Consider the following 24,474-nt stretch of genomic DNA (forward strand, 5'->3'; position numbering starts at 1 on the left):
ACAGTATAGTTATAATGTCTGACCTTAGTGATGAAGTTCGCTAATGGTGAACGTGGGTCATTCAATAAGTCATGACCACCATAATCGTCTAACACTAATAGAGAATTACTGGGATACTTTGTGAAAGGATATTTGTTCAACTTCTTTACAACATATATTGCAATCTTCTTATACTCAAACTTTCCATCAGGTTTCCTTAGTTGATGCTTTGTTAAGATGTGTTCCATCTCCTCTGAAATTTTTTCGAACTTACTTTGAACGAACTCAACAATAGCGTAATACTTTGCTTTCATCTTAACGTTCTTCATTAAATAAGGCATAAGTTCTTTATCATCCTTTTTCAGTACTGGTGCTTTAACTTGACTCATAAATGTCTTCGCTGTTTTATCCATTGTTCCTGATGTTGCTGAGATAACTATTGAGTCATAATATGGAGTATTAGTGAAGCGGTCTGTTATCATTATATGACGAATAACACCATATGTCTTACCTGAACCCATCTTACCGCAGTAGAAATAAACACCATTAGTACAAAATGGATAATCATCAGAAAATGGCATAATGAGTGCATTGTTTAGTTCTTTACTATTCTTACGTGCTCCATCATGAAGAATCTTATCTACTTGATTAATAACTTTCTCCATCTTTTAGTTACATATAAAATGTCTAAATATGATGGATTATACTATGAACATGTTATGAATGATGGCACGATAAGTGGTAATACAGTCTCATATAAATTACCGAGAGACTTCATTGAATATCCTGCGTCAAAAGCTCTTGAGATAAGAAAGATAAGTCTTGAGCATCCAGACTTTGAGTTTCTTGCTATTCCATTAGAAATGACAGATTCATCAAAATCAGTGAAAAAAAGGTTTGACATGAGATATTACATAAAACCCAACATGACTACACAGGAGTTGAATGAAGGTCTTATGGAAAAAATGACTGAGGCAAGTAGAGAATTTGTTGATTGTTACTATGATTCAAATGAAAATAAATTGAATGTATTAAGAAAAGGTACATCACCAATCATAACATTACCTTCATACAGTAGTATAGAAAAAAATGCCTTGAATTATAAATATGACATGTCCCTAGGAGATGTGTTGGATTTCATCACTGCGTTATTAGAAACCACTGAAACAGACACAACATCAAGAAAACCAGAGCTTGTTTGGGAAGATGACCATGGTAGAACATTCACGCAAAAAGTAATTCCATCGAAAGCAAAATTTTTAGACTTATGGGAAAAAAAATATATCTCGCGAATGCATGTATATTATAGTTTTACCATAGCAGATTTCACTGACGAAAATGATAAAGATAAAAAAACATATAAGTACTTTGATGAGCTTTTCATAACTATAGCGAATATCAGGTTTATCCTTGAGCGAAAGGGCAAACCAACATATAAATTTGTCGGTTATCAGATAAGAATAAATCCTCTCCTTGAGCCTTTAGTAACGTTGAGTAATATTGCTCATGATAACAAACAATTTATATGTAATGTGAATGAACAGCTTGTGCCACCAAAATTTTACGATATCACTGGTTATAAAGATGCACTCGTGTTTGAGTTTTATAAGCGCTTTTCATTCAAAAGAGTTGAAGAATCAACTGATGGTCAAAAAAAGGAATATTATGTAAAAGAACCATATGAAATTCCTAAAGACTCTAATATAATGGTTGAACTTATATTAGAGTCTGGTACTCAATCTCAACATAAATAGTTTACGTGACAGAATTTTTTTGACACGTAAAGTTTACATTTTAATGGAAGCGAACAACAAAGCTCCTGCTAAGCTCTTGCCATCCAGAAGCCAGAGGTGACTGAAGAACAGTCCTCTGGCGACGAGGAAATATTGATGGGTGGCGAGAGTCCGAAGACCGAGATCAAGATCCCAGATCTCGATCACAAGCAAACGGCAAAGAAAACGGGTCCACGAGCTACTCCTCGAGAGCTACGTTTAATCAAGACCAGCCACAAGTATTTGAAGCAGCTGGAGGAGTCAAACGTAGCTCTCGAGGAACTAAAGCTCAAGCTGGCTGAAAAAGTAGAGGAAGCGAAAGGTAAAGAGCTCTACATCAGCCAGCTTGAGTATAAAGTTGACTCTTATGCCAACGAGATCTGCGATCTTCGATCTCGTCTCAACCGTGTGGGACATGAGTCAGACAGCTGGCATGAAAGGTTCCTTAAGGCTGACACATCCTACCATGAATTAAAGCGCGCCATAAGGAACTTAGCCACTGACTTCTGATCCCTCCTCTAAACCACGAATAAACACCTAATTTTACTACTATAACTCTTTTTTTACTCACATTACTCACATATATCCTCATATAACTTATAGTTCATTGTCACTCAGATCACGATCTTTGTGATCACGATCAACTTAGGAAAAGAGAAAAAGTATAAAAGTTAGTATAATTAATTGTTTAGTCTTAAGTAAGCTTATTGTTCATCAAGGAGTTGATGTAAGCGTTTCTTTGCCTCCGTGATCTGCTTCTTTTATAAGCTTACAGTTAAGCCAACAGCAGAGTCTATTAAATATACTGAGAAACCAGTGTTATGCTTCTTACGTCACGTTTGCCTCTCCATACAGATTAAACCTGTGGGACCACCTATCGTACTTCTCGACGATTATGATTTATCAGCCCCTGCTAGTGAATAAAGGTTAGTTTACATATGAACGTTTATTTTTACACATATATGCGTACATATGCGCGCCCGTATGGTGTCAGTTTTCTGTCACTTTTTTCATTGTGTCGGTGCCTGTAGCTGTAGGCTACAGGCGACGCACAATGTATACTGTACTGATATAACAAGTAGACAAAATTAAGAAACAGGCGACATTTAATATGAAATTATATTGTAAGGTATTGGCCTCATCATAATTATGAGAAAAAGTACGATATAAAGTTTAAAAACAATCTCTCATCTACTCAATATTCAATGATCTTAAAGTAGACAATGACAATAGATGAAAGAAATCAAATGAGGATTAAAAAGTAAACTTTTTCGCTATGCCGTTTCGGAAATGACATGTCCATTACATTAAATAAAAGAATATTTCGACGAATGAAGAGAAAAATGAAGAAGAGATTTGAATGATTTGGAACATTGTAAAAAATAGTGAAATTTTAATATATTTTCACTTCCATACAAATTGATGCATCGCAAATATTAATTCTGATATTTCGAAAATGCACTTTGCTGAGAAATCTAATTAGCAATTTTGTAAATAAGCGACCCAATATGAAATTGATGCAACTATTAGTTGTATATTGGATGTTTAAGCATTTGACCGATTAATACGAAGGAAAACATCCAATTATACCGGTAAATGCAATTATTATAAATTTGAATTGAATTATCTCCTCAATTTTATATTCAGAATATTTTGACATCAAATTTATGGAAACTAATTGAAATACATAATACTATTGTCTTAAAATTATAGTTCTCCGACATGTGATATGAAATTACATTTATTTCGAATTGGTCGAACTGATTTTTAAGTACGATAATAAGATAGAAATCATATTGTTATAGACCGAAAATAGATTTTTTCGGTTTTCTCTTCAAATAATTGAAAGAATGATACTATTATAGGTTTATTATATTATATAGCATATAATCATGCTATAGCCGAAAATTATAAGTTTTGAGAAGATTGAATATAACACAAATAAATTTGAATGTAAGTTAAATTTCTTGTTGTTTTTAATAGCTATATAATGGGAAATCCAATATTGCAAAATTCAAATTGAATGATTGAAAGAACAGAAAAAGTCATTCTTTTCAATTTCGAATATGTTTCATTGTATTTATAATTATATGGCAAATAAGATATTTAAACTTGATTTTTGAAGGAAAATTCACAAAATTGAATGAATTCAAATAATTTTTATTCAAAAATAAACTAGTTATTTGAGTTTAATACTAATTACCTATTCAAACTACAAAGTTTGTAATTTAAAATATTTTGTGAGATCAGATTGAATTAATTCAAGGTTCTTTTCAATTAATATTAATGACCATATTACGCATTTTCGAACATTCTAAACCAAATATATAAAAATGCGAGACGAATGTTAAATTTGCTAGACATAAAGAAGTTGTTTACCGAGTTTTAGCTCTTATCTCTAACAAAAAATTAATTTTTAAAAAAAAGACCGAATACGTTTCACAGCGAGAAAAAAATAAAAGGCAAGATAGAATTTTCTAGACATAAAGAAGTTGTTTACCGAGTTTTAGCTCTTATCTCTAACAAAAAATTAATTTTTAAAAAAATGACCGAATACGTTTCACAGCGAGAAAAAAATAAAAGGCCAGATAGAATTTTCTAGACATAAAGAAGTTGTTTACCGAGTTTTAGCTCTTATCTCTAACAAAAAATTAATTTTTAAAAAAATGACCGAATACGTTTCACAGCGAGAAAAAAATAAAAGGCAAGATAGAATTTTCTAGACATAAAGAAGTTGTTTACCGAGTTTTAGCTCTTATCTCTAACAAAAAATTAATTTTTAAAAAAATGACCGAATACGTTTCACAGCGAGAAAAAAATAAAACTTTACACTGATTTTAATTTTCATTTCCAGTCACTTTACTTATTATTTTTTCTTTTTTTCATTTTAATTATAAATTTTTTAATATTACGTTTATTTACGTTACCATTTTCTTTATTCTTTTGAATTCCATACTAGACACTTATAGAATATTTTGATTGTTAACATACTTCATTAGAATGAATCCTTACAAAGGGTATGTCGATCGAATTTACCTAATTGGTATTTCCAATCAGATTGAAGAAGGTAAAATGACATGGGAAGAAGCTTGCACCCATGTTCCCATCGCCCCAACCTTCAATCAAATGATTTCAAATATTTAGATGTTTCAAAATCTTTTTTACAAAATCAATTAGCTTACAGAATATCCCATTGCCTAAAGGCAAGAAAGGTCGTAGGGTCAATCCCTACGACCAAATCAAAGCTCTTGCTGTGATACATGACCACTGGGCCTTTCCCTGTGGTCAAACAAAACAATGGAAACGTTTGAAATTACAACAAATTGATGTATCTTATAGAGAAGTACGCAGATACTTCAAAGAAATCATTTCACCAAGACGCGATTAGAGCATGCCGGGCCAGAAACAGCAGTAAGATATTGGGCGCTTTCACCCAATCTTATCTGGCACGCAGATGTTCATTATTTTAGGGGTGTTCGCGGCCAGTATATTTATGGCATAATCGACAATTTTAGCCGCAAAGTCCTAGCGTGTATACAAATACCAGATATGCTGGCAGCGACGACAGCGAACGTTGCGGCTTCCGCCTTCATTGAATTTTGCGCCCTTTATTGTTTCTGGACCGACAACGGTTCAGAAAATAAGGGCACCTTTCAAGATCTACTTGATCTTTGGGGCGTCCAATGGCGGCATACAGACTCTCATTCTCCCTACCAAAATGGGAAGATTGAGAGATTCTGGCCGACATTGGAGCGCTGCCAAAGCATTCAGGCTATTCCTGCCTTTATTTGGGAGTACAATAATAACACACCGCATGAAGATCTCCCAATTAATCCATTAACTGGAACAAATTACACGCCAAATCAAATGTATCAGCTGAAACAGAAATACACAAATGCAGATACAGAAAGGTTGTGGCAAATATGGGATACAGATACAGGCATGACCGCTGTTGACACATTCACAGCGTAATAATAAACATAATTTTTTAATTTCATTTTTAACAAGTTTTTTTAAATGTATGTAATGAATAATTCATTAGAATATGATAATGCACATTGTAACAGAATAGAACAATCACCAAATTTTTTTTGAAATTAAAAAATAAAAGTAAAAAGTATAAAGTAATCTAACCAAAAAAGATATTTAAAAGAATTTTGGAAAAAACAGAATAAGGATAATGATATTATTTTAGATACACAATCGATGTACTGAAGAATAATCCGGTAAAATGATGATATAAAATTAGATTATTTTACAAGTAGCTAAAAGAATAAAACTATAATATAAAATAAATGAAGTTTAATGAAACAATAAAGGTTAAATAAATAATAAAGATTTTTATTTTATATCAGAATTGAGAAGAAGGAGTAGGGGTAATTTTAGCTAAAAGTGACACGCCTGCAAAAAGTGACACACCCGTGAAGGGTGTGATTACCGATCGGTAATTTCGACAGTTTAGAATTTAAAATTTTTAATGGAACTGTTGCGAGTTTCATAAAGAATTTAAGGAATATAAGCAAAGATTTGAATCAAAATCTTAGACCTAAGCCGCTCGATTCGCTCGCGGCTTCCGCGAATTACAGATCAGCAAAGATTTGAATCAAAATCTTCGAACTAAGCCGATCGCTTCGCTCGCGGCTTTCTTTATTATTTTAAATTTGCATATTTCCATCAAAAGTTCATAAGGTAAAAAATTTCGTTTATATTATTGCAAAATAAAATCTTCATTATCAAAATAATATTAAATGATAATATAATATAATTTATAAACAACTAAAAAAAAAAAAAAAAAAAAAAGGTAGTGGGGCTTCCAGGCACTTCGTGCCCTCTAGCCCCGAAGATGTTTAGTATAAATGAAGTTTTTATTCGGAAAATTGTTAGTCTTCTGGTGTGAATTCGGAGGACTCTTCTTCTTCCTCCATTGCTTCTGGGAAGAAGCCTTCTTCTGGGTCGAAAACATTATATAATGTGTCGCTTTTCACAAATTATATATGTTTTCATGTTTTGTCACTTTTCTGTCACTTTTCAGGAAAAAACATTTTTATTATTATATATAAATGAATTTTACAAAACCTCCGTTACCGTTCTTTGGAAATAAGAGTAAATGTAAAGATATTATATTGAGAGAACTTAAGAAACTACCGAATGGTCTAACATTTGTAGATTTGTTCGGTGGAAGTTTCTATATATCCCATTTGTGCCATACAATATTCCCAGACTCAAAGATTATATGCAATGACTTCGACAACTATATGGACCGTCTCAAACATATACCAGACACAAACAATATATTGAGTGAGTTAAAAGAAAAGATACCTATAGGTAAGATGGAACGTATACCATTAGATAAGAAAAATATTGTGAGAGAGGTTTTGAAAAAAGCAGAATATATAGACTGGGATAGTATATCTGCTAGACTATTATATAGTGGTGCTATAAGAGTTCATGACATTGAAACACTTATGTCGAAAGTTTTATATCTTAACTATACAAATGTTTTCAAAGAGGACATAGAAAAATATATTGAGGGTATAGAGTTTGTGAGATGTCATTGGACAGAGTTGTATGAAAAATATAAAGACAAGGAAAATGTTTTCTTTATAGTGGACCCGCCGTTCTATAACACATGGGATTTTCAATACCAAGTAGACTGGACTTTGAGAGACTCTTTAGAAACTTTAGACGTTATACATAACCATCCATGCTTTTACTTTACATCCGATAAAAGTGGTTTGGAAACCGTTATGAGATGGTTAGAGGACATACATGACTATGAGTTTAGATATGACAAGATAGAATATGAGAGAGGTCCTATAAACCGGAGAAAGTGTCATAACAAAGAAATTTTATTAGTAAGTAAATGTGGTTTGAAATAGGACTACTTGTTTTAGGTTTTTTCCATTGTGTCATTTATTTATTTGACGTGGCAGAAAAGTACAGAGAATATGAAGAGAACCAATGCCTGCAAATGTTCAGCATATGTACTCGTAAGAGATATTTTTATCTAATATTAAATGGACGCACAGAACTTAGCGAATGCACAGCAACCTGGACAACCAAACCCAGAGAATATTCCAAATGAAGTTATAATACAAACTGCAATGGCAAACTATGGTCAAGTGCCAACAGATGTACAAATGCAAACTGCCATGTCAAATGACGCTGCGTTAGGTTTGCCACCATGGTATGCAAATATGAGATGGAAAGAGTTTTATACAAACCCTGAAGTGGGATATAAACAACTTTACGCAGATGACGCGAACACAGGAGTTGACCCAGAATATGTTTTCTACCAGAGGAGAAACAGAATGTATGAGCTCCAGTTAAAGAATGCTATGGAACTCAAACAGGAAACGTAAGAGACTAGGCGGACATTAGATTTTTACATATAGTAAAATGGGTTTCTTCAGTAAGATAGGAAACTTCTTTCGAAATGTTGGAAGAGGTATATGGAATGGAATAAAAACCGTAGGAAGAGGAATTTGGAACGGTGTCAAAAATATTGGTAAAAGGGTAGGTCAGTTTGTTGGTATTATACCTAAAGACCCTGAACCAGAAGAGCAAGCTCCTGTTATACAACAGCCTGAACCTGCACCACAGTCTAGTTGGCAACCAAATCCAACACCTCAACCGTATTAAAAAATTATATTTTTACCGTTCGATAGTAGTTGTATATGAAACTAAGTTCTAAGTAAAACGCATGGTATAATGGAATTATTCTTTTTCTTCCATCTGTAGTAACCATACTTGAAAGTCTGAAATACTTCCACTTGGTGGTTCGTATAACTTTGTAGGTTTTTCGTAAAAAGTCATTTGCCAAGCATAAGAAAGAGTTTTGGGCGCCAGAAAATGAAGCATGAACAAATAATAGCAGCTGGCGTCGAAAACATCTTTAAATAAATATGGTTCATCTCTTGCATATCGACTGTAAATATTTGCTAAAGGAAGTTCGACTTTCTGATTTAACATTCTTTGCAAATAATACCATGACATTGCAGTGAATTCTGTATATATTTGTTCGTCTTTCTTTGGATTGTCTTCGTAGATTTGAAATGACACTTGTGAATTTTGTTTGTCATATACAATTCTCACATAAAGTGTGCTCTCGGTATTTGCATATTCATCAGCATATTTTGCATAACATGAATTTATTTTATCTTCTATATTTTTAACGCAGTCTGTAGAGAAGATGAAAGGTCAACTTGTATTAGCTCAATTTCTTCCCACATTTTTCGTTTCCCTTCAGATATATAATCTATATGAAACCTTACAATAAATGGAAAACTTTTATCTTCTACAGACACAAACTTCATTCTACGAAAGCCAATAGCTTTTGTGACAGATGGGTCTCTTAGCCATCTTAATGGGTAGTCAAAACGATAGCCTTCATGCTTTACGGTCTCTGTCTCAAACTTTTGACCGACATTAGTAAAAAGTTCATCTAATGGTTTAGTTGTAGCAACTCTTGAATTTTCTTTTTCTATTGGAAGCATATTTTATCTAGAATAAAAATGTCGAAAGATATTGCTTCCATGAGAGAAATACAACACAACCGACAACTCATTATGCAAGCTCTAAATAAGAACACAACAAACTTTTCAAACTATTCTAAGATATCTGAGTCATTGAAAGAAGGAAACTTAAAACTGACATTAAACCCAATGACAGATGAGTTTCTGTTTCAAGACAATAAGAACCATACTGTCTGTATAAATCCAACAAAAGGAACTTTAAACGAGAAACCTATAAATGAACTTCTTTTGAAACAGATGTTGACAACAAAGCTGACAAAGAATATGTAGACGATGCAATAGCAAAAGAAGAAGAAAGAGCTAACAATGCTTATGCAACAAAAGAACATACTCATCCTGAACTAGCAGACAAAACATATGTTGACAATAAAATGTCAAGTGAAGTGACGAGAGCTGAAAACGAATATTCTAAAAAGACTCATACACATTACCATTTGCAAATATTACAAACTTACAAGAAACCTTAAACAGTAAAAGTGCCGTTGGACATACACATACCATTGCAAATATTACAAACTTACAAGAAACCTTAAACAGTAAAAGTGCCGTTGGACATACACATACCATTGCAAATATTACAAACTTACAAGAAACCTTAAACAGGAAAAGTGACGTTGGACATACACATACATCTTCTGAAATAACAGACTTAAACGTTAGCCTTGAAAAGAAAGCAGATAAAACATATGTCAATGAAATATACCAAAGTTTGATAGGAACAACGAAAAATATTGAAACTATTGTTGGTGACTTTTCTGTCAATGAAGAAAACAAATATTTTAGATGGGAGTTTGTACACTCCTTAAAAAATGGTATACGGTATAAACTCATTCCGAAAAATAACAATGAAATGTATGTAGGCTATATAAAGAATGATGGTACACAAGTTAAAGTTCCATTAGACAACAACTGCTACTTAAACTTATATGGAGACGAACAAAAGAAATATTTAAGAGTTTATGAAATGGCAGATATGACATTGCCTGACCCAGCTCCAGCACCATATTATTATGACTATGGTGTTGACGCACGTGTAGACCCAAAAAAGCAAACATTATATTTAGAATATTATAGATATAAAAGATATAATGCAATAGAAAAAACGAGAATAGTATACTATTATGAAGATGACAGAAATAAATATTATAGTCAAGATTGTACATACCCTGAAAACATAAGATTATATTATAAAAAATATTCTGACACAAACCAGAAGAAACCAGAAATAGTTACACTATATTTTAAGTTCAAAAGAGACAATCCTATAATGTCTCATATGTTTGATTTAATGAACCCAGTAGGTTCTATTTATACATCTATGGAAGCAAGAGGTCCTCAAGTAATGTTTGGTGTTGGTGCATGGGAACAAATAGTCGACAGGTTTTTGTATTGTGCAAACTCTTCAAAGGAAACAGGGGGAAGTAAAACGATTTCAGGTGAAAATTTACCTGCGCACAGTCACTACATAGATTTAAGTACATCTCAAGCAGGTTGGCATAAGCATAAATTTTGGGATTGGTCAGCAATGAAAAAAGGTAAAGGATATGATGTTAAAGACGACGTTCAGTTTGCTATAAATTGTTTCTGGGGTGACACTCAGGGAGATGGAAACCATACACATCGCGTTTCGGGATATACGCAAACAACGGGACAAAGTAAAGACTACATGCCACCTTACATGACAGTTTACGCATGGTATAGAATTGCTTAGTCGTCATTTTCAACTTCTTTAGCATATTCGTCAGGAGTTGTCTTATATTTGTTAGGAACTGTCTTTGAAAGTATACCACCTTGAACTTTGACAAGTTTGAAACGAGGTCTGACAATAGTAGTTTTATCTTCTGCTTGCAGTGTGTACATTTTGCCATGTTTGCCTAAAACTTCATAATATTCTCTTGTATACTTTCTTCTATTTTTACGAACACGAATGTGAGTACCTGTCGAGTTCCCATTGTTGTCATAGTCAATAGTATTTTCATATGGGTCGCGTTTAGGTATTTCTATTTTTACTTTGTCACCTTTCTGAAGTTTGAAGCCCGGCATTCTTTCTTGTTTGTCTCTTTTGACTAAATTATTAAATATATAGTCTTTCTCTAAGTCAGGGTTGTTTTTCATTTCTTCGGGGGAGTGGTTTCCCAAACCTTTTTGTTTACGGTTGTTGTAAATATTTAAAACTTGTCTCATCTTTGCCATGGAGAAGTGTCTATATTTGTCGTCATATGACATTTCATTTGCTTCACCACCTTGTGGTTGGTTTAAGTCTCTTAACATTTTTATACAACCGTCAATGACACCAAGAGCAGAATGGTTTTGGTCGACAATGAAATATTGGTTTACATTTTTTGAACGCAGATAGTTTTTTACATCATCTGATTTGAAAGAACTTTCACAGTCAGATGTCAGTTTTGTTGGATGGTATTTGTCAACGAATATTGTCAAAGCAGTTTTCACATCTAAAATATTTTTGGACCATAATGGTATGGCTTCACAGTATCTTGTGTTTTGACCGACAAATATTAGCCAGTATGGAGGTCCATCTTCTCTATACCTCGGAATGTTTTCCAAGATATCCATAAACCAAGCATTTGGTGTTGAACTAAAGATTTTTATCATGAGTGCTTTCTTTGTCGCTTTAGAAACATAGGGGTCCTTGTTTGGATTCGTCATTTTTTACCCTATAAGAAATGGGTTTATTTGGCGCATTAGCAGGAGTTGCATCCAGATTTTTACCCGCAGTGGGAACAATAGCCAGAGGTGTATTTGGAGTTGGAAGGAAGATTTTGAGTACATTAGGTATACTTAAAGAGAAAGCACAACCTATTATACAAACTGTACAGAAAGGTTGGGATGTAGCACGAGATGCAGCAAATCTTATTCCAAATCCTGAAACAAGAGGAAAAGTTCAAGGATGGATGGACAATGTAGGAAGACAAGCAGGAAACTATTATAACAAAGCAAATGACTACTATAACCAAGCAGGACACTATATGGACCAAGGTGAAAGATTCTTTAACAGAGGATATAACCATGCACAACAATGGGTAAACAATAACCAACCTCAACCGCCTCAAACGTGGGGAATGTAAAGTTTTTTACTGAGATGAAATGAACAATACAGCATTGAGACAAATGGGTTCAAGATGGATTTGTCGGCTTCCAGCAGTTACACAACGTGTTTGTCAAGTTCTTCCTATACCTCAGGAAGTTTTAGACCGACTTAAAAAACAACAACAACCAGTTGAAAACAAACCAAACTAAAATTTTTTACTGAGATGAAATGACCGAAGAAGTTGAAAACGGTAGATTTGACACCACAAACAAAAAGTTCAGAACCATTGTCAAAACCTGTCAAAGAACTTACAGATGAGAGAAAAAATTCAATAATAGAAAGTGCCAGGTCTGGAAATACAAACCCTAACTACAAAGTCACTTTCATAGAAATGGAACGGCTAGTATCTCAAAAAAGAAACAGACCCTCACAAATAAAATATTGAAGTCTGAAGAGCTTTCGAGACAACAGATGGAAAAGTTTACTTCACTGACCAACAGTTCATTAGAAACATCTCATTGACTTAGAGTCGAATATTCTAAACTTTACAACAAACACAAAAAGTTGAAAAGGAAAACAAAAACAAATGGCATATGATATTTATGAAGATGTTGACGACACAACTGTTCCTGCAAGTGGGGAAAAATCAGAGGAACCGAAAAGTGACGAAAAACGATAGAAGAAGAAAAACCAAAAACTGAAGATAAACCAAAACCAAAGTTTAGTTTCCAAACTAAACCAAGTCAACCTTCATTAGCTGGTATGGTTGGCGTCAAAGACTTATGGCAGCAGGTGGTTATGTAAAGTAAAGAAAAAAACATTTTTTTATTTTTATAAAAATGCCCCATATAGAATGGATAGAAAGTCTGCTAGAATAAAAGCAGAGTTGCAAAATATGGTTGGAGAGTTTCGAAGAATTTTAAATATAGGAAGGGAAGACCCATAAAAGTCTATGAAAACTGGCTGGTCTTCGCTACGAATGGATTTGGAAACAGCACGTGCAAATTATCCAAACAGACTAGAGAGGTTAGAAGAAGAACGTCTTATGGACATGCCTTTCGATGTTAGTGAGCATTGCATGAAGTAAAAATTTATTTTTTAAAAAGTGACATTTTTTTATTTGAAATGTACGCTGAGTTTGTTGGAGAAGACCGTTGGGAAACTTGTTTGTTAGATGAGAAATATGAAATTCACTGTTGTGAGTCATTTGAAGTCAGAAACAAAAAGACAAAAAGAGTTTTAAGCGAATGGGAGCGAAATAACGGATATGCTGTTATGAAGATGAGTGGAAAACGCTATCTTAAACATGTTGTCATTGCAACTCATTTTATACTGAATCCTAACAATTTACCTTTTGTAGACCATAAAACCGTATAAGAAACGACAATAGACTTGAAAACTTACGTTGGGTCACTCGTTCTGAAAACAATAAGAACATAGGCAAATTTAGAGATATTGTATTCGAATTTGTCGACGAACTAGAAGATGAAACAATTGAAATTACAGACTATGGCAAGCATACGTTTGAGTTTTTACTACTATAGCGAAGAACAAGACTCTTTCTACTTTTATACCGGCGTAAACTATAGGAAATTACAATATATTTTACTAAGGCGGGCTATGCTTATGTAAACACTAGAGATACAGATGGAAAACACGTTCAAATACTTCTTAACAAATTCAAGAAGCTATATGGCATACCATTTTAAAACAATATATTTTTACATATATTAAATGCTTCAGGTTGAAAAACAAAGAACAAAAGTAGCAGATACAAAACCGTTAGACTATATCTTTACAAATGCTGGTAGGACAATATCAGATGAAGAAATTTCATCCCGAGTATACAGGTTTGACTATCCAATTCGTTTGGCTTCAAAGTCCTTCAGATGCAAAGGCAATAGGATTTAGAAGAGTTTTGTTTTCAAATAGAACTAACGCATTTATGTTCGCAGTATATTTTCATGGGCAGTATAAAGGTTCTGATGGTCTAATAGACAAATTTGACGAAATGAGAATCTTTACAGTTCGTTCAGACGAAAGTCTTGAGAAAACTCTAAATGACTTTCAAACTCAAATGAACAAATATTATTGGGAATTTCAAAAAATACGACTCTTTACTAAATGGAACATACTATCTGAAACTAGAATATGACAAGATGAACTCCACCGTTTCATTTCAAAAGATTGAAATTAACCTCCAAGGATACAGAGTTTTTATATTGGGAAGTAGACAAACGTTCTTGGGCACAATTTCTTCGGTTACTAAACCAGAACGAACCATTACCACCAGATGGCCCATTTAAATTTATACTTCCACCAGCAGATTTTGACAGTTTATAGAAACGTGTTTGACCCTCAAAATGTTATGTGTCATGCAAGTTTCAGTTCAAGCAACAATAGTTTTCTATGTATTGGTAAGGACTTTTATGACTTTGCTTCTAAATTCTACGAACCACCTAGTAACAGTTTCTCTGACTTTCAAGTTTGGTTCACAACAAATGGTGTGCAACATATTATTCCATTGTACTATGACTTTTATCTCGAATTGTCTTTCATATATAACTACGGAAAAGTGCTGAAAAAGTATTGAAAAATATAATTTAGGGTAGAAGGTTAGATCTAACCTCTTTTCTAACCTCTTTTCTACCCTCTTGAATTTTCATGAATTTTATACAGAAAACATAGCACAAAAATAATGTTTAGGGTAGAAGGTGAGATCTCACCTGTTTTCTCACCTCTTTTCTCACCCGTTGAATTTTCATGAATTTTATACAGAAAATGCTTGTTTTGAGGTCGAGCCACTTTTGGCTCCACCGTATTCTTTCAACCAAAACTCATGAATTCAGCAAAAATATAATTTAGGGTAGAAGGTTAGATCTAACCTCTTTTCTAACCTCTTTTCTACCCTCTTGAATTTTCATGAATTTTCCCGAAATAAAAAATAAAGTTAGTTTTTTTAAAAAAATATTTTTTATTTTTATTGTAAGAACATGTTAGCAACTACAGCACCTAACTCGTTAGTTATGAATCCTACGTCAATGTTAGTAGAGATGAAAAGCTTCATTCCTTCTTCATATACTTTTGAAACAGAAATCCAGAAGATAAAGCAAGAACTTTTAACAAGTAATTTAGACTGTACCGCACAGGATGAAGAAAATGAACAGTATCTTTATGAAATGCAGGACATTATTGACCATTTACCCAAACTACCTGAAATTCAGCAGCAAAAGCTCACTATTCCTGAATTCGATGAAATAGAAGTCAAAGCAACTGACTCAGTAGAAATAAAGAAGTTCATACGAAAGGTAAACTATGAGTTTCTAGGATTTCATTGCAACCATAAGGTTATGGACAAAGATTGCGACATGGTATATAAAAATGTTTCTGACCTTTACAAAACCCGGGAGTTTAAGACCTACGACAACTTTGTTTCGTTAGTTGCAGAATGTGTATGGCAGATAAGAGATAAAGATAGAAGAGGTAAGGTATGGAATGAACAAATAAGACCCGCTATGTTTGAGATGAAGAGAGCAATTGACGCCTTAGTTGTTTTAGCAGGTAAGGTTTCAGAATATAACGCAAAGTTGAACCCACAATGTTCTAAATGTAAAGCAGCAATGAGGAAATATAACTACTCCGTCAAAGAGATAGAACGTATGAGAAACGACTATGCAGACTTAAAGAAAGAAGCAGAAAAACCAGCAGAAGATAAAATGGACATGTTAGAATTTCTGAACAAAAACTATCCAACTGCTGACGATTTCCTTCTATCTGACGTCAAGAAGAAATATAAAGAGACTTTCGGCATAGTTAAAACATTCGATATCCTCAGCGAAGAAATAGAAGCTACAAAACTGTTTAGAGTCTCACGAATTCATAACGTTTACCATGTAAAACGCTTATAAAATAACTGGGTAGTAGAAAAGGGGTAGAAAGGAGGTTAGATCTAACCTTCTACCCTAAAATATATTTTTGCTGAAAAATGACCAAAATTCTGAGTAAAATAATTTTTAGGGCTTGTGTCAAACCGTTGAGTTTTCACAAAATTTAAAAAATAACGTTTACCATGTAAAACGCTTATAAAATAACTGGGGTAGAAAACAGGTTAGAAAACAGGTTAGATCTAACCTTCTACCCTAAAATATATTTTTGTCTGATTTACGCTCATTACGAAGAAGTCTTGACAAAACATGTATGTTTAGTTTCGATGAAATCATGACAAAACATTTACGATGAAGTCTTGACAAAACATTTACGATGAAATCATGACAAATTCAAGAGGGTAGAAAAGAGGTTAGAAAAGAGGTTAGATCTAACCTTCTACCCTAAAATATATTTTTGCTGAAAAATGACCAAAATTCTGAGTAAAATGGCATAAGATTGCTTCCCTCGGAAAAACCGAGAGAAGAGATTCCGTATGAAAATCGTGAAATTTCTCTAGACCGGATTTTACCGGCCTTGCCTAAAACACATGAAAATCGTGAAGAACAGCGACCAGGGAAAAAAACTTAGTCGCCTAAAACTCATGAAAATCGTGAAATTTCTCTAGACCGGATTTTACCGGCCTTGCCTAAAACTCATGAAAATCGTGAAGAACAGCGACCAGGGAAAAAAACCTGGTCTTGCATAAAACTCTATGAAAATCATGAATTTCCTTAAGATAGAAAAAATAAAGTTAGTTTTATTTTTTTATTTTTTTTTATTTTGTATGTAAGAACAGAAATGACAAACACTGAGTTTGAAACAGTTAAAAAGATAGACAATGACACCAAATTGGTTAGAATAGGTGATTTAAACGTAAGATACTCAAAGAAATACAACAAATATTCTTTGTCAGACATTATATCTCCATCTGGAAAGAAAACATGGCATTGGGTTGGAATTGCTTCAACTCAGAAAATTTTGACAAGAAATCCTGAGCTTATGATATCGGTAAGATTCTATGGAACTACAGCATATCTTATAGACAAAAGTCTTATACCAATAGTTTTGTTATGGGATTGACCCAGTTGTTGGATATAACTTCATAACATATGGTTCGTTCGACTCAGAACGTTGCAGTGAAGGCTTACTTTACATCGTTCAGAAACCGAAGGACTTCAATACAAAGAGATATAAGATAGGAAGAACATATAATATAACTCAAAGATATGACAGTACAGTCAATAGAGTTAAGGTTGTGTTCGTTAACGATATGAGAGCTGCAGAAACAGAACTACTTGAAAAGTTTGAGAAAATGTATGGTGCTCCCATAAAAGGTAAAGAAACGTTTGAAGTAGATGAGATAGATAAAGCTATAAAATTATTTGACGAAGTTGCTGAAAAATACATGTAAAAATAACGTTTACCATGTAAAACGCTTGTGAAAAAAACAGGTTAGATCTAACCTTCTACCCTAAAATATATTTTTGCTGAATTCAGCAACAAAATTCTGAGTAAAATGGCATAAGATTGCTTCCCTCGGAAACAGTGAAGAACAGCGAGTAGATAAAAAAACCCAGTCGCCAAAACTCTATGAAAATCATGAAAATTCTCTAGACCGTTTTTTTCCCTACTCGCCAAAACTCTATGAAAATCATGAATTTCCTTAAGATAGAAAAAATAAAGTTAGTTTTATTTTTATTTATTTTTTTATTTTGTATGTAAAGACAGATATGTCAACAACAGAGAACACAACAACCGTTATAGTCCATGAAGCTATAAATGAAGAATATGAGTGGGTTCAGTTTAACAAACAACTCCGTCTCATTCGTTCGGTCAAAGACGATATGTACCAAATGCAAAGTATTTTGACAGCATGTTTTGCTCCAGATACTAAGCTTCCTAAAGACTGGTTTAGGAACCAAAGCACACAAGAACTTTTGAGCGAAGCACAGCGAGACATACTTTTTTCTGAAAACAGTGAAGAACAGCGAGTAGGTAAAAAACCACGAGTCGAGATTCCGTACGAAAATCGCAAGAATTTGCCAAATGGTTTGAGAGGCTGGTATGTACATAGACTTCTTGTAAATGCTGTTGCAATGTGGGCTTCACCTCGTTACGCTTGTTATATTTTCATGATGTTAGATGAAATTCATAGACAAGAACGTGAAGAGCTAGAGAACAAGCTTGAAGCAAAAGACAAAAGCATTCAGAAAAGAATACCACGTTCGGTACCAAAAGGAAAGGAAAAGAACTATAAGTATATGATTTATACTGAAGAGATGGAAAATGAAGAAGACAGAGATATGGTTATGTTGCATTTAGTCAGAAGAAACAACAAAAGCTTTTACGACCTTGCTAAGATTTACAAATCTGACAGAAATTGGTTCTATCGCGAAAACTTACCGATTTCAATGACCCCAAATGAAGATGTGAAACAAATAGTTCAAGATACGTTACCTCAAACACACTATGATATTAAAGGTTGTACAATACTTACCTTCAAAGAAGACTTGCCATTGTTAAAGGAAAAAATAACAGAGTATTTTGACAACTTCAAACAAGCAGAGTAAATGAACTCTTTATTTTTACGCTTGACTTCAGATGGCTCAGGTAGCTCTATAAAGTAAATTGCCTTGTCAAATCCTTCTGGCATTCCGAGTCCTTCCTTCCGACAGGAAAAAATTTTCCCGACAACTGGAAAAAAATTTTCCATCCGACAAGAAAAAATTTTCCATCCGACAAGAAAAAATTTTCCAGTTGTCCGTCCGTAAACCATTCAAATTTTCGAAAATTGAGAACTTTTTGGTCGAACTTCAGAAAAAAATTTTCCATCCGACAGGAAAAATTTTTCCATCCGACAGAAAAATATTTTCCCTTCCGACAGGAAAAATTTTTCCTTCCGACAGGACACAAACGGATGACTGACGTTCCTCTTCCTGAATGCCTTCCAAAGCCAGAAGAACCGACAGCCCCAGCACCACAACAGACTTACTAAGACTAAACACTTACATTTTTCAAGCTTGACTTTTTACAATTTGAACTTTGTTCGCGTAGATATGAATTCTGAAAGAAGTATGAGGGTCTTGTATGACTTTATACTTCTCCCATAGTTCATGTCTGTCAAACTTACCTGCCATGGACTCTTTCATAAGTTCCATGAAATCGTCTTCGGACAATCCGGGGAAAAGTACAATGTCAGTAAGTATTCTCTTTACATCCTTACTTAAACTCTTTGCTGTCTGTACACAAATGACAACTGAGATGTTAAAGTGTCTGAGCTTCTTAAGAATTCGACACATATCTTGTTCTCTATTCTTAAGCAAAGGATGAGAAGCAAAGTCATCTAAGATAAGAAGACATCTATGAGGGTAAGTCTTCCAATCGTAAGATTGCAATTTCTTCGAAATGTATTCTATCTCTTTCTGTTTGTTTCTGAAGTGTTTCTTCTCTAATATTCTCTGCATTTCCTCATTTGGGTCTTTAAACTTCGAATTTATATACTCATTTATAGCATTGTACTTCAAAACTCTTCTTGGTACTTCTTTATCCAATCTAACAACTCAGTATCCTTTATACATACTAACTTAGACTTCTTTATAATATCTTTGAACGAATTGACGGTTTGGTCAAATTGACCAGAAGTACTACAAATGACAACTAACTCATAAAATGGGTTCTTCTCATCTAGTTCTTGTTGTTGTGCAGCCATTTTAAGATAAGTGAAAGTCTTACCCGACCCAGGTGGTGCAATTAGACCTGTTATACCATTCTGAGCAAATAAGAACTTGTCATGTATAGGCTTTATCTGAGCATTTTCTAACTTCCTCTTGTTCTTGTTTAAAACATTCTCAAATTTCTTGTCAATGTCAAAAATTTTTTTCTAACATATTTTTAGAAAAATTAAAATTTTTATCTTTTAGAAAATGTCTAGCGATTTCGCTATCTATATTCGAGACAAGCTTTTTGACAGCAAAACATCTGTCGACCATAAAATCTTACATAGTGTAAACAAGAAAGGTGAATTTGTTCTAAAGTTCTGTTTCTGGGAATATGACAAGAACCATAAAACATTAGGCAGAGAAGTCTTTAAGTTTGTCAATGACAGACTTGTTGACAGAGATGACGCCTCTTGGAAAGATGAAGTCCAACAAAAGTTCTTAGAATGCAAAGAAGACACATGCGCTGTTCTTGAAGATGAAATAGGAAACAGAATAGATGAGCTATTAAAGGACAAAGAACTTTTACAGAAATATGGTTCGGAGAAATTTGACATAACTCCACCAGAGAAGAAGAAGAGAGAAAAGAAAGAGAAGAAAGTAGAAGAGAAGAAAGAACCTGAACCAGTTCCAGAGAAAAAGAAATTTGACATGTAAAAATAAAATTTTATTTTTAGAACATTTCTGGGTCAATGTCAATGTTCTCTTCCTCTTTAGGGGCAAACACTGGCTTAGACTCTAAAATCTTTTTACCCAATTTACCTTGAACTTCAACTATCTTAGACTCATAATATTCATAGTCGTCTGCTTTCTTTGGTTCATAAGGTATAACAAGTTTGTATGCTTTACCTTCTTCGAGTTTTGAGAACTTTCTGTCAAAATTTTCTTTGACTGTCAACATACCGTCAATGTATAAGTCTTCAAAAGTTGCACCACTTTTTCTAACAACAGCAAACTTAACTGGTGCAATGTTCCAAATTTTGCTGAATGAAGACTTTTCAAAATGGTAGAAGTAAACATTCAAATATGTGAATGGAGCTAACTTATCTTTGACTTCTGTCATGTACTTATTTACTGAGATGAATTTTGCCATCTTTTCTATCGGATAAAAAAAATTTTTTTTAAAATTTACTCAGAAAAAATTTTCTTTGTATATACACCATTCTGAACATCTAAAAGACTTTTGACATTTGCCAAGAATGTTCGTTTAGAAGCTGCCATATAACCATATTCTTGACAATATTGTTTATACGAATCGTACAATGACCTTTCATCTAATGACACAAAGTCAGTTTCATCTATGAACAGTTCATATACACTCTTGTTTGCTTCTAACAATGTTTGTCTCTCTTGTATGTGGAATTTGTCTTGGATTGAACTTAGAAATATCTAATGTCATGAAATATGAGAACAAGTGGTTGTAAAAGTCAGATGTCAAAGTTTCTGCTAAGTCGTCAAAATATTCTGTATCTTGCATATGAGAATCTGACGTTCTGACAACTACATATCTTCTGTCAGAACTTTCTAACTTCATCGGAACAGTATTGTTTGAAACCATAATGAAGTTTGCAACATTCTCACAAACTCTTTGGTCTTTATACTTTCTTTCAACAACTCCAACTTTGTCTGTTATAAGACTCTTCAAAGCATCTGAGTTCAAAACTTTTGTTGTATCTATACTTTGAAGTTCGTTACATACTATAAGTTTCATATTCTCTATTGAGGAGTTAAACTTGCCACAGATGTTTTCTAAGTTTGTCATATTCGGGTTCGAATAGCCCTCTAACAGTTTGCATAAGATATCTGTAAAGAATGTGTTCTTACCAGTTCCTTGTTTTCCAATTATAATGAGAGCAGTTTCATTTTTAGCACTTGGATGTTGTAAGATGTTTGCAAACCAACATAAGATATACTCATAAACCTTTTCGTTTCCATTGCATATAATTTCTTTGACATGGTCTAACCAAGCTTCTATAATATTTTCTTTCCATTCTACTTGTTCGTATTTATATCCAGTGAAGATAGAATAGAAGTTTGGAGAAGGTGTATAAACTTTATACCTCGAACTGAAAAATCTTCTAACTTTGACAATAAGATATCCCAAGCATCTAACATCTTCATGCCAACTTGTACGACTTTTATTTTCTTAAGTTTCTGTCTACATTCTTGTTCTGAAACTATTGTTGCTCTTGGTTTGTTAAAGACAACATCCCATTCTTTCATAACATAACATTCTGGGGCAGAGTCAACATAAATGACTAAACGTTTCAAATTCTCGACTGCTTTGTTATAGTCTCTAAATGGACACATATTTCTGAATGCTTGGAAGTCATAAAAATCTGAAACATCTATTCTGTACATTTTTATAAAAATAAAAAAAATATTATTTTTTTATTCTTGACTTTGTTGTTCCATTTGTTGCATTTGTTTGTTCTTGAGCTATTTGTTGTTCTGAGCTATTGTTGTTGAAGTTGTTCTTGTAATACAATACTTTCACCAGTTGCATCTTCCAATTCGAAAACTTTCTGCCGTCATTGACAAATACATAGGACATAAAAGTTTTACAGGAACAAAGTTTGCGTCAACTAATGTCAACGTTATACTTGCCAAAGTGTTTGAGTTCACTAAGGTTGAAAATTCTGCATTCGAATGAACAATAGGCAAACCAGCAGAGAAAGTATTGTTTATACGCATAAGTATCTTTTGGTCATAGTAGTTTCTGTCGACATTCGAATAGCACTTTGAACCTAAGTTTGAAACAATATATAAAATAGGTGTGCTTAAAGTCAATGGAATAGACATTCCTTGTATGACACCTTTTCCTGTTATAGGAAACTGTTGGTAGTAAAAACCAGAAATAAGTTTTGTATTATAGCTCATATTGTTTATAGTAAACTCAGTCGGACATCCAAACATAATGAAACCTGCTCTAGTTGCAGCACATGTTACACCCGTCCTTAAAGTATTAAATAAGTCAACAAAACCTGTTGGTGGTATATCTGAGTAAGTATCTTCAAAGGAGTATTTTTTACCATTCACAACAATAAAGTCTTCTGGTGTCAAAAGAGCAAAACAGGCTTTAGTCGTCATTGTGTTTAAGGTTAGTTTACAATATCGTCCTTGAGGACTTTGTAAGTTTGTTGTTATAGAATTATATGACTCAGGGTTTTTAGTCGTAATAGTATAAACCATTATATCTTCTGCCATTTATATATATTTAAAAGTTTTTCTGAAAGTGGAGAAGAACTTCATCTAAACTTTCACATGGCGTTTCTTGAAGTTCTCTGTCTAAGAAGTTCAAATATTTTGTAAAGACATAGAACTTTCCTTTGTCTACACGAACAAACAAAAAACAGGGTCTTTCATATCGTTCAAAAGTGTGTAAAGTCCTTTACATGAAATAAAGTCTATATTATTTTTCTTCAAACATCTTTCAAGAAGTTTTGACATTTTTACTTAGCAAATAAATTTTAATGAAATGTTGTGGTCGTCAAATATTTTTATGACGTCTGGGAAACTATACTTTAAGTTCAACGTTTCACCTCCTTTCATAACGTATATCTTGTCAATGACATTATATGAAACACCACAGCAACTAATGTCGGGTTCTATTTCTTTGATGTTTATATCGTCTGCCTCTGTCAAAAGTTTCAATAGTTCTTTCAAAACTTCATGAGGTGCAATGACATATGAGTTCACTTTTACAGGGTTGTGTTCGACCAAGTTTAACATTATACCTAAAGCTTGACAAATCTTCTCCTGAGTTTGAAGTTTGTCTTTCAGTTGTTGGTAGTCGTTTCGAATATCTGCAACAGAACTTAAGTCTCTGCTAACTTCAGGATATGTTGGTTGTTCTTTTACAGGAACAATTGTTATACCATCTTCGTCTTCGTATGGTTTCCCCACTTCAACATCTCTGTCTTTGACATTGACAACAACACTTTGACTGTTTTGTTTGAGTTGGTGAATTTAACTTCACATCTGCCACCGCCATTAAACCTTTTGAAAACTCACGCTTCTATTTTTCGGAAATGACATTTTTACTTAGAATAAAAAGATGGACGTATTTGAGTATCTCTTTGAATTTGAAGCAGAACAAAGTTTACACACACAAACAATACAAATACATTGACAGAATAGTTCTTTATACAAACAATGGTAAATTGTTATAGAATAGCAGTCTTTGCTGAACCTAAATATTTTCATAAAGCAAAGAAAGTTGTATAACTGAAATGGTGAAAGTTCTTGAAGCAGACAAAAATATAACAACAAAAACTTACAGATATTTTCTAAAGGTAAGTTTAATTTTATCTTACAATATTATGTCAAAACTGGCGTACTGTCAATATTTGACGGAGAGAAGTCAGTTCAAGAACAACTTACTGACCTGCTGCCAAAATCTGCTCGATGGAAGCTGTCGTTATACCAATCTGAGGAGCCCAGCAGGTTTCATCGAACGAATTTCAAAAGAGCATCTTCCGTGAAAAGTGCTATTG

General features: G+C 33.4%; 8 protein-coding genes and 4 pseudogenes across 12 annotated transcripts, besides 4 other annotated features; 9 read left to right on the forward strand and 3 right to left on the reverse strand.

The window, feature by feature from the left end:
* Positions 1-2,672: part of a mobile genetic element that runs on past the window's edge.
* Positions 699-2,261, forward strand: TVAGG3_0742400 (annotated as a pseudogene). The gene has a single exon. A coding segment is annotated over exon 1 (1,563 nt).
* An 878-nt stretch (positions 2,673-3,550) lies between the features above and the next one.
* Positions 3,551-4,388: a mobile genetic element.
* Positions 4,389-5,300: 912 nt separating this feature from the next.
* On the forward strand, positions 5,301-5,723 carry TVAGG3_0742420 (gag-polypeptide of LTR copia-type retrotransposon (UBN2 2) family; the record flags this gene model as incomplete). Its single annotated transcript, XM_051244919.1, has 1 exon — positions 5,301-5,723. The coding sequence occupies one exon, from the start codon at positions 5,301-5,303 to the stop codon at positions 5,721-5,723; it is 423 nt and encodes a 140-aa protein (XP_051091506.1).
* A 396-nt stretch (positions 5,724-6,119) lies between these two features.
* Positions 6,120-6,530: a mobile genetic element.
* Positions 6,522-24,474: part of a mobile genetic element that runs on past the window's edge.
* Positions 7,769-8,132, forward strand: TVAGG3_0742450 (annotated as a pseudogene). Its single transcript has one exon. A coding segment is annotated over exon 1 (364 nt).
* Positions 8,151-8,393, forward strand: TVAGG3_0742460 (serine threonine-protein phosphatase family; the record flags this gene model as incomplete). Its single annotated transcript, XM_051244920.1, has 1 exon — positions 8,151-8,393. The coding sequence occupies one exon, from the start codon at positions 8,151-8,153 to the stop codon at positions 8,391-8,393; it is 243 nt and encodes an 80-aa protein (XP_051091507.1).
* Positions 10,137-10,997, forward strand: TVAGG3_0742470 (phage tail repeat-like family; the record flags this gene model as incomplete). The annotated part of the gene is made up of 1 exon (XM_051244921.1): positions 10,137-10,997. One exon carries the CDS (start codon positions 10,137-10,139, stop codon positions 10,995-10,997), a length of 861 nt encoding a protein of 286 aa, XP_051091508.1.
* Positions 11,971-12,372, forward strand: TVAGG3_0742480 (uncharacterized protein; the record flags this gene model as incomplete). Its single annotated transcript, XM_051244922.1, has 1 exon — positions 11,971-12,372. The coding sequence occupies one exon, from the start codon at positions 11,971-11,973 to the stop codon at positions 12,370-12,372; it is 402 nt and encodes a 133-aa protein (XP_051091509.1).
* On the forward strand, positions 15,377-15,991 carry TVAGG3_0742490 (organellar and viral DNA polymerase type B; the record flags this gene model as incomplete). The annotated part of the gene is made up of 1 exon (XM_051244923.1): positions 15,377-15,991. A coding segment is annotated over one exon (615 nt), but the record flags the coding sequence as incomplete, so codon positions are not given.
* Positions 17,993-18,832, forward strand: TVAGG3_0742500 (uncharacterized protein; the record flags this gene model as incomplete). The annotated part of the gene is made up of 1 exon (XM_051244924.1): positions 17,993-18,832. The coding sequence occupies one exon, from the start codon at positions 17,993-17,995 to the stop codon at positions 18,830-18,832; it is 840 nt and encodes a 279-aa protein (XP_051091511.1).
* Positions 19,277-20,149, reverse strand: TVAGG3_0742510 (annotated as a pseudogene). The gene has a single exon. A coding segment is annotated over exon 1 (873 nt).
* TVAGG3_0742520 (uncharacterized protein) lies at positions 20,186-20,635 on the forward strand (the record flags this gene model as incomplete). The annotated part of the gene is made up of 1 exon (XM_051244925.1): positions 20,186-20,635. One exon carries the CDS (start codon positions 20,186-20,188, stop codon positions 20,633-20,635), a length of 450 nt encoding a protein of 149 aa, XP_051091512.1.
* On the reverse strand, positions 20,652-21,071 carry TVAGG3_0742530 (protein of unknown function, DUF4108 family; the record flags this gene model as incomplete). The annotated part of the gene is made up of 1 exon (XM_051244926.1): positions 20,652-21,071. The coding sequence occupies one exon, from the start codon at positions 21,069-21,071 to the stop codon at positions 20,652-20,654; it is 420 nt and encodes a 139-aa protein (XP_051091513.1).
* TVAGG3_0742540 lies at positions 21,107-22,086 on the reverse strand (annotated as a pseudogene). The gene has a single exon. A coding segment is annotated over exon 1 (980 nt).

This window comes from Trichomonas vaginalis, chromosome III (assembly GCF_026262505.1).
Source record: "Trichomonas vaginalis G3 chromosome III, whole genome shotgun sequence".
Taxonomy (NCBI): domain Eukaryota; phylum Parabasalia; order Trichomonadida; family Trichomonadidae; genus Trichomonas; species Trichomonas vaginalis.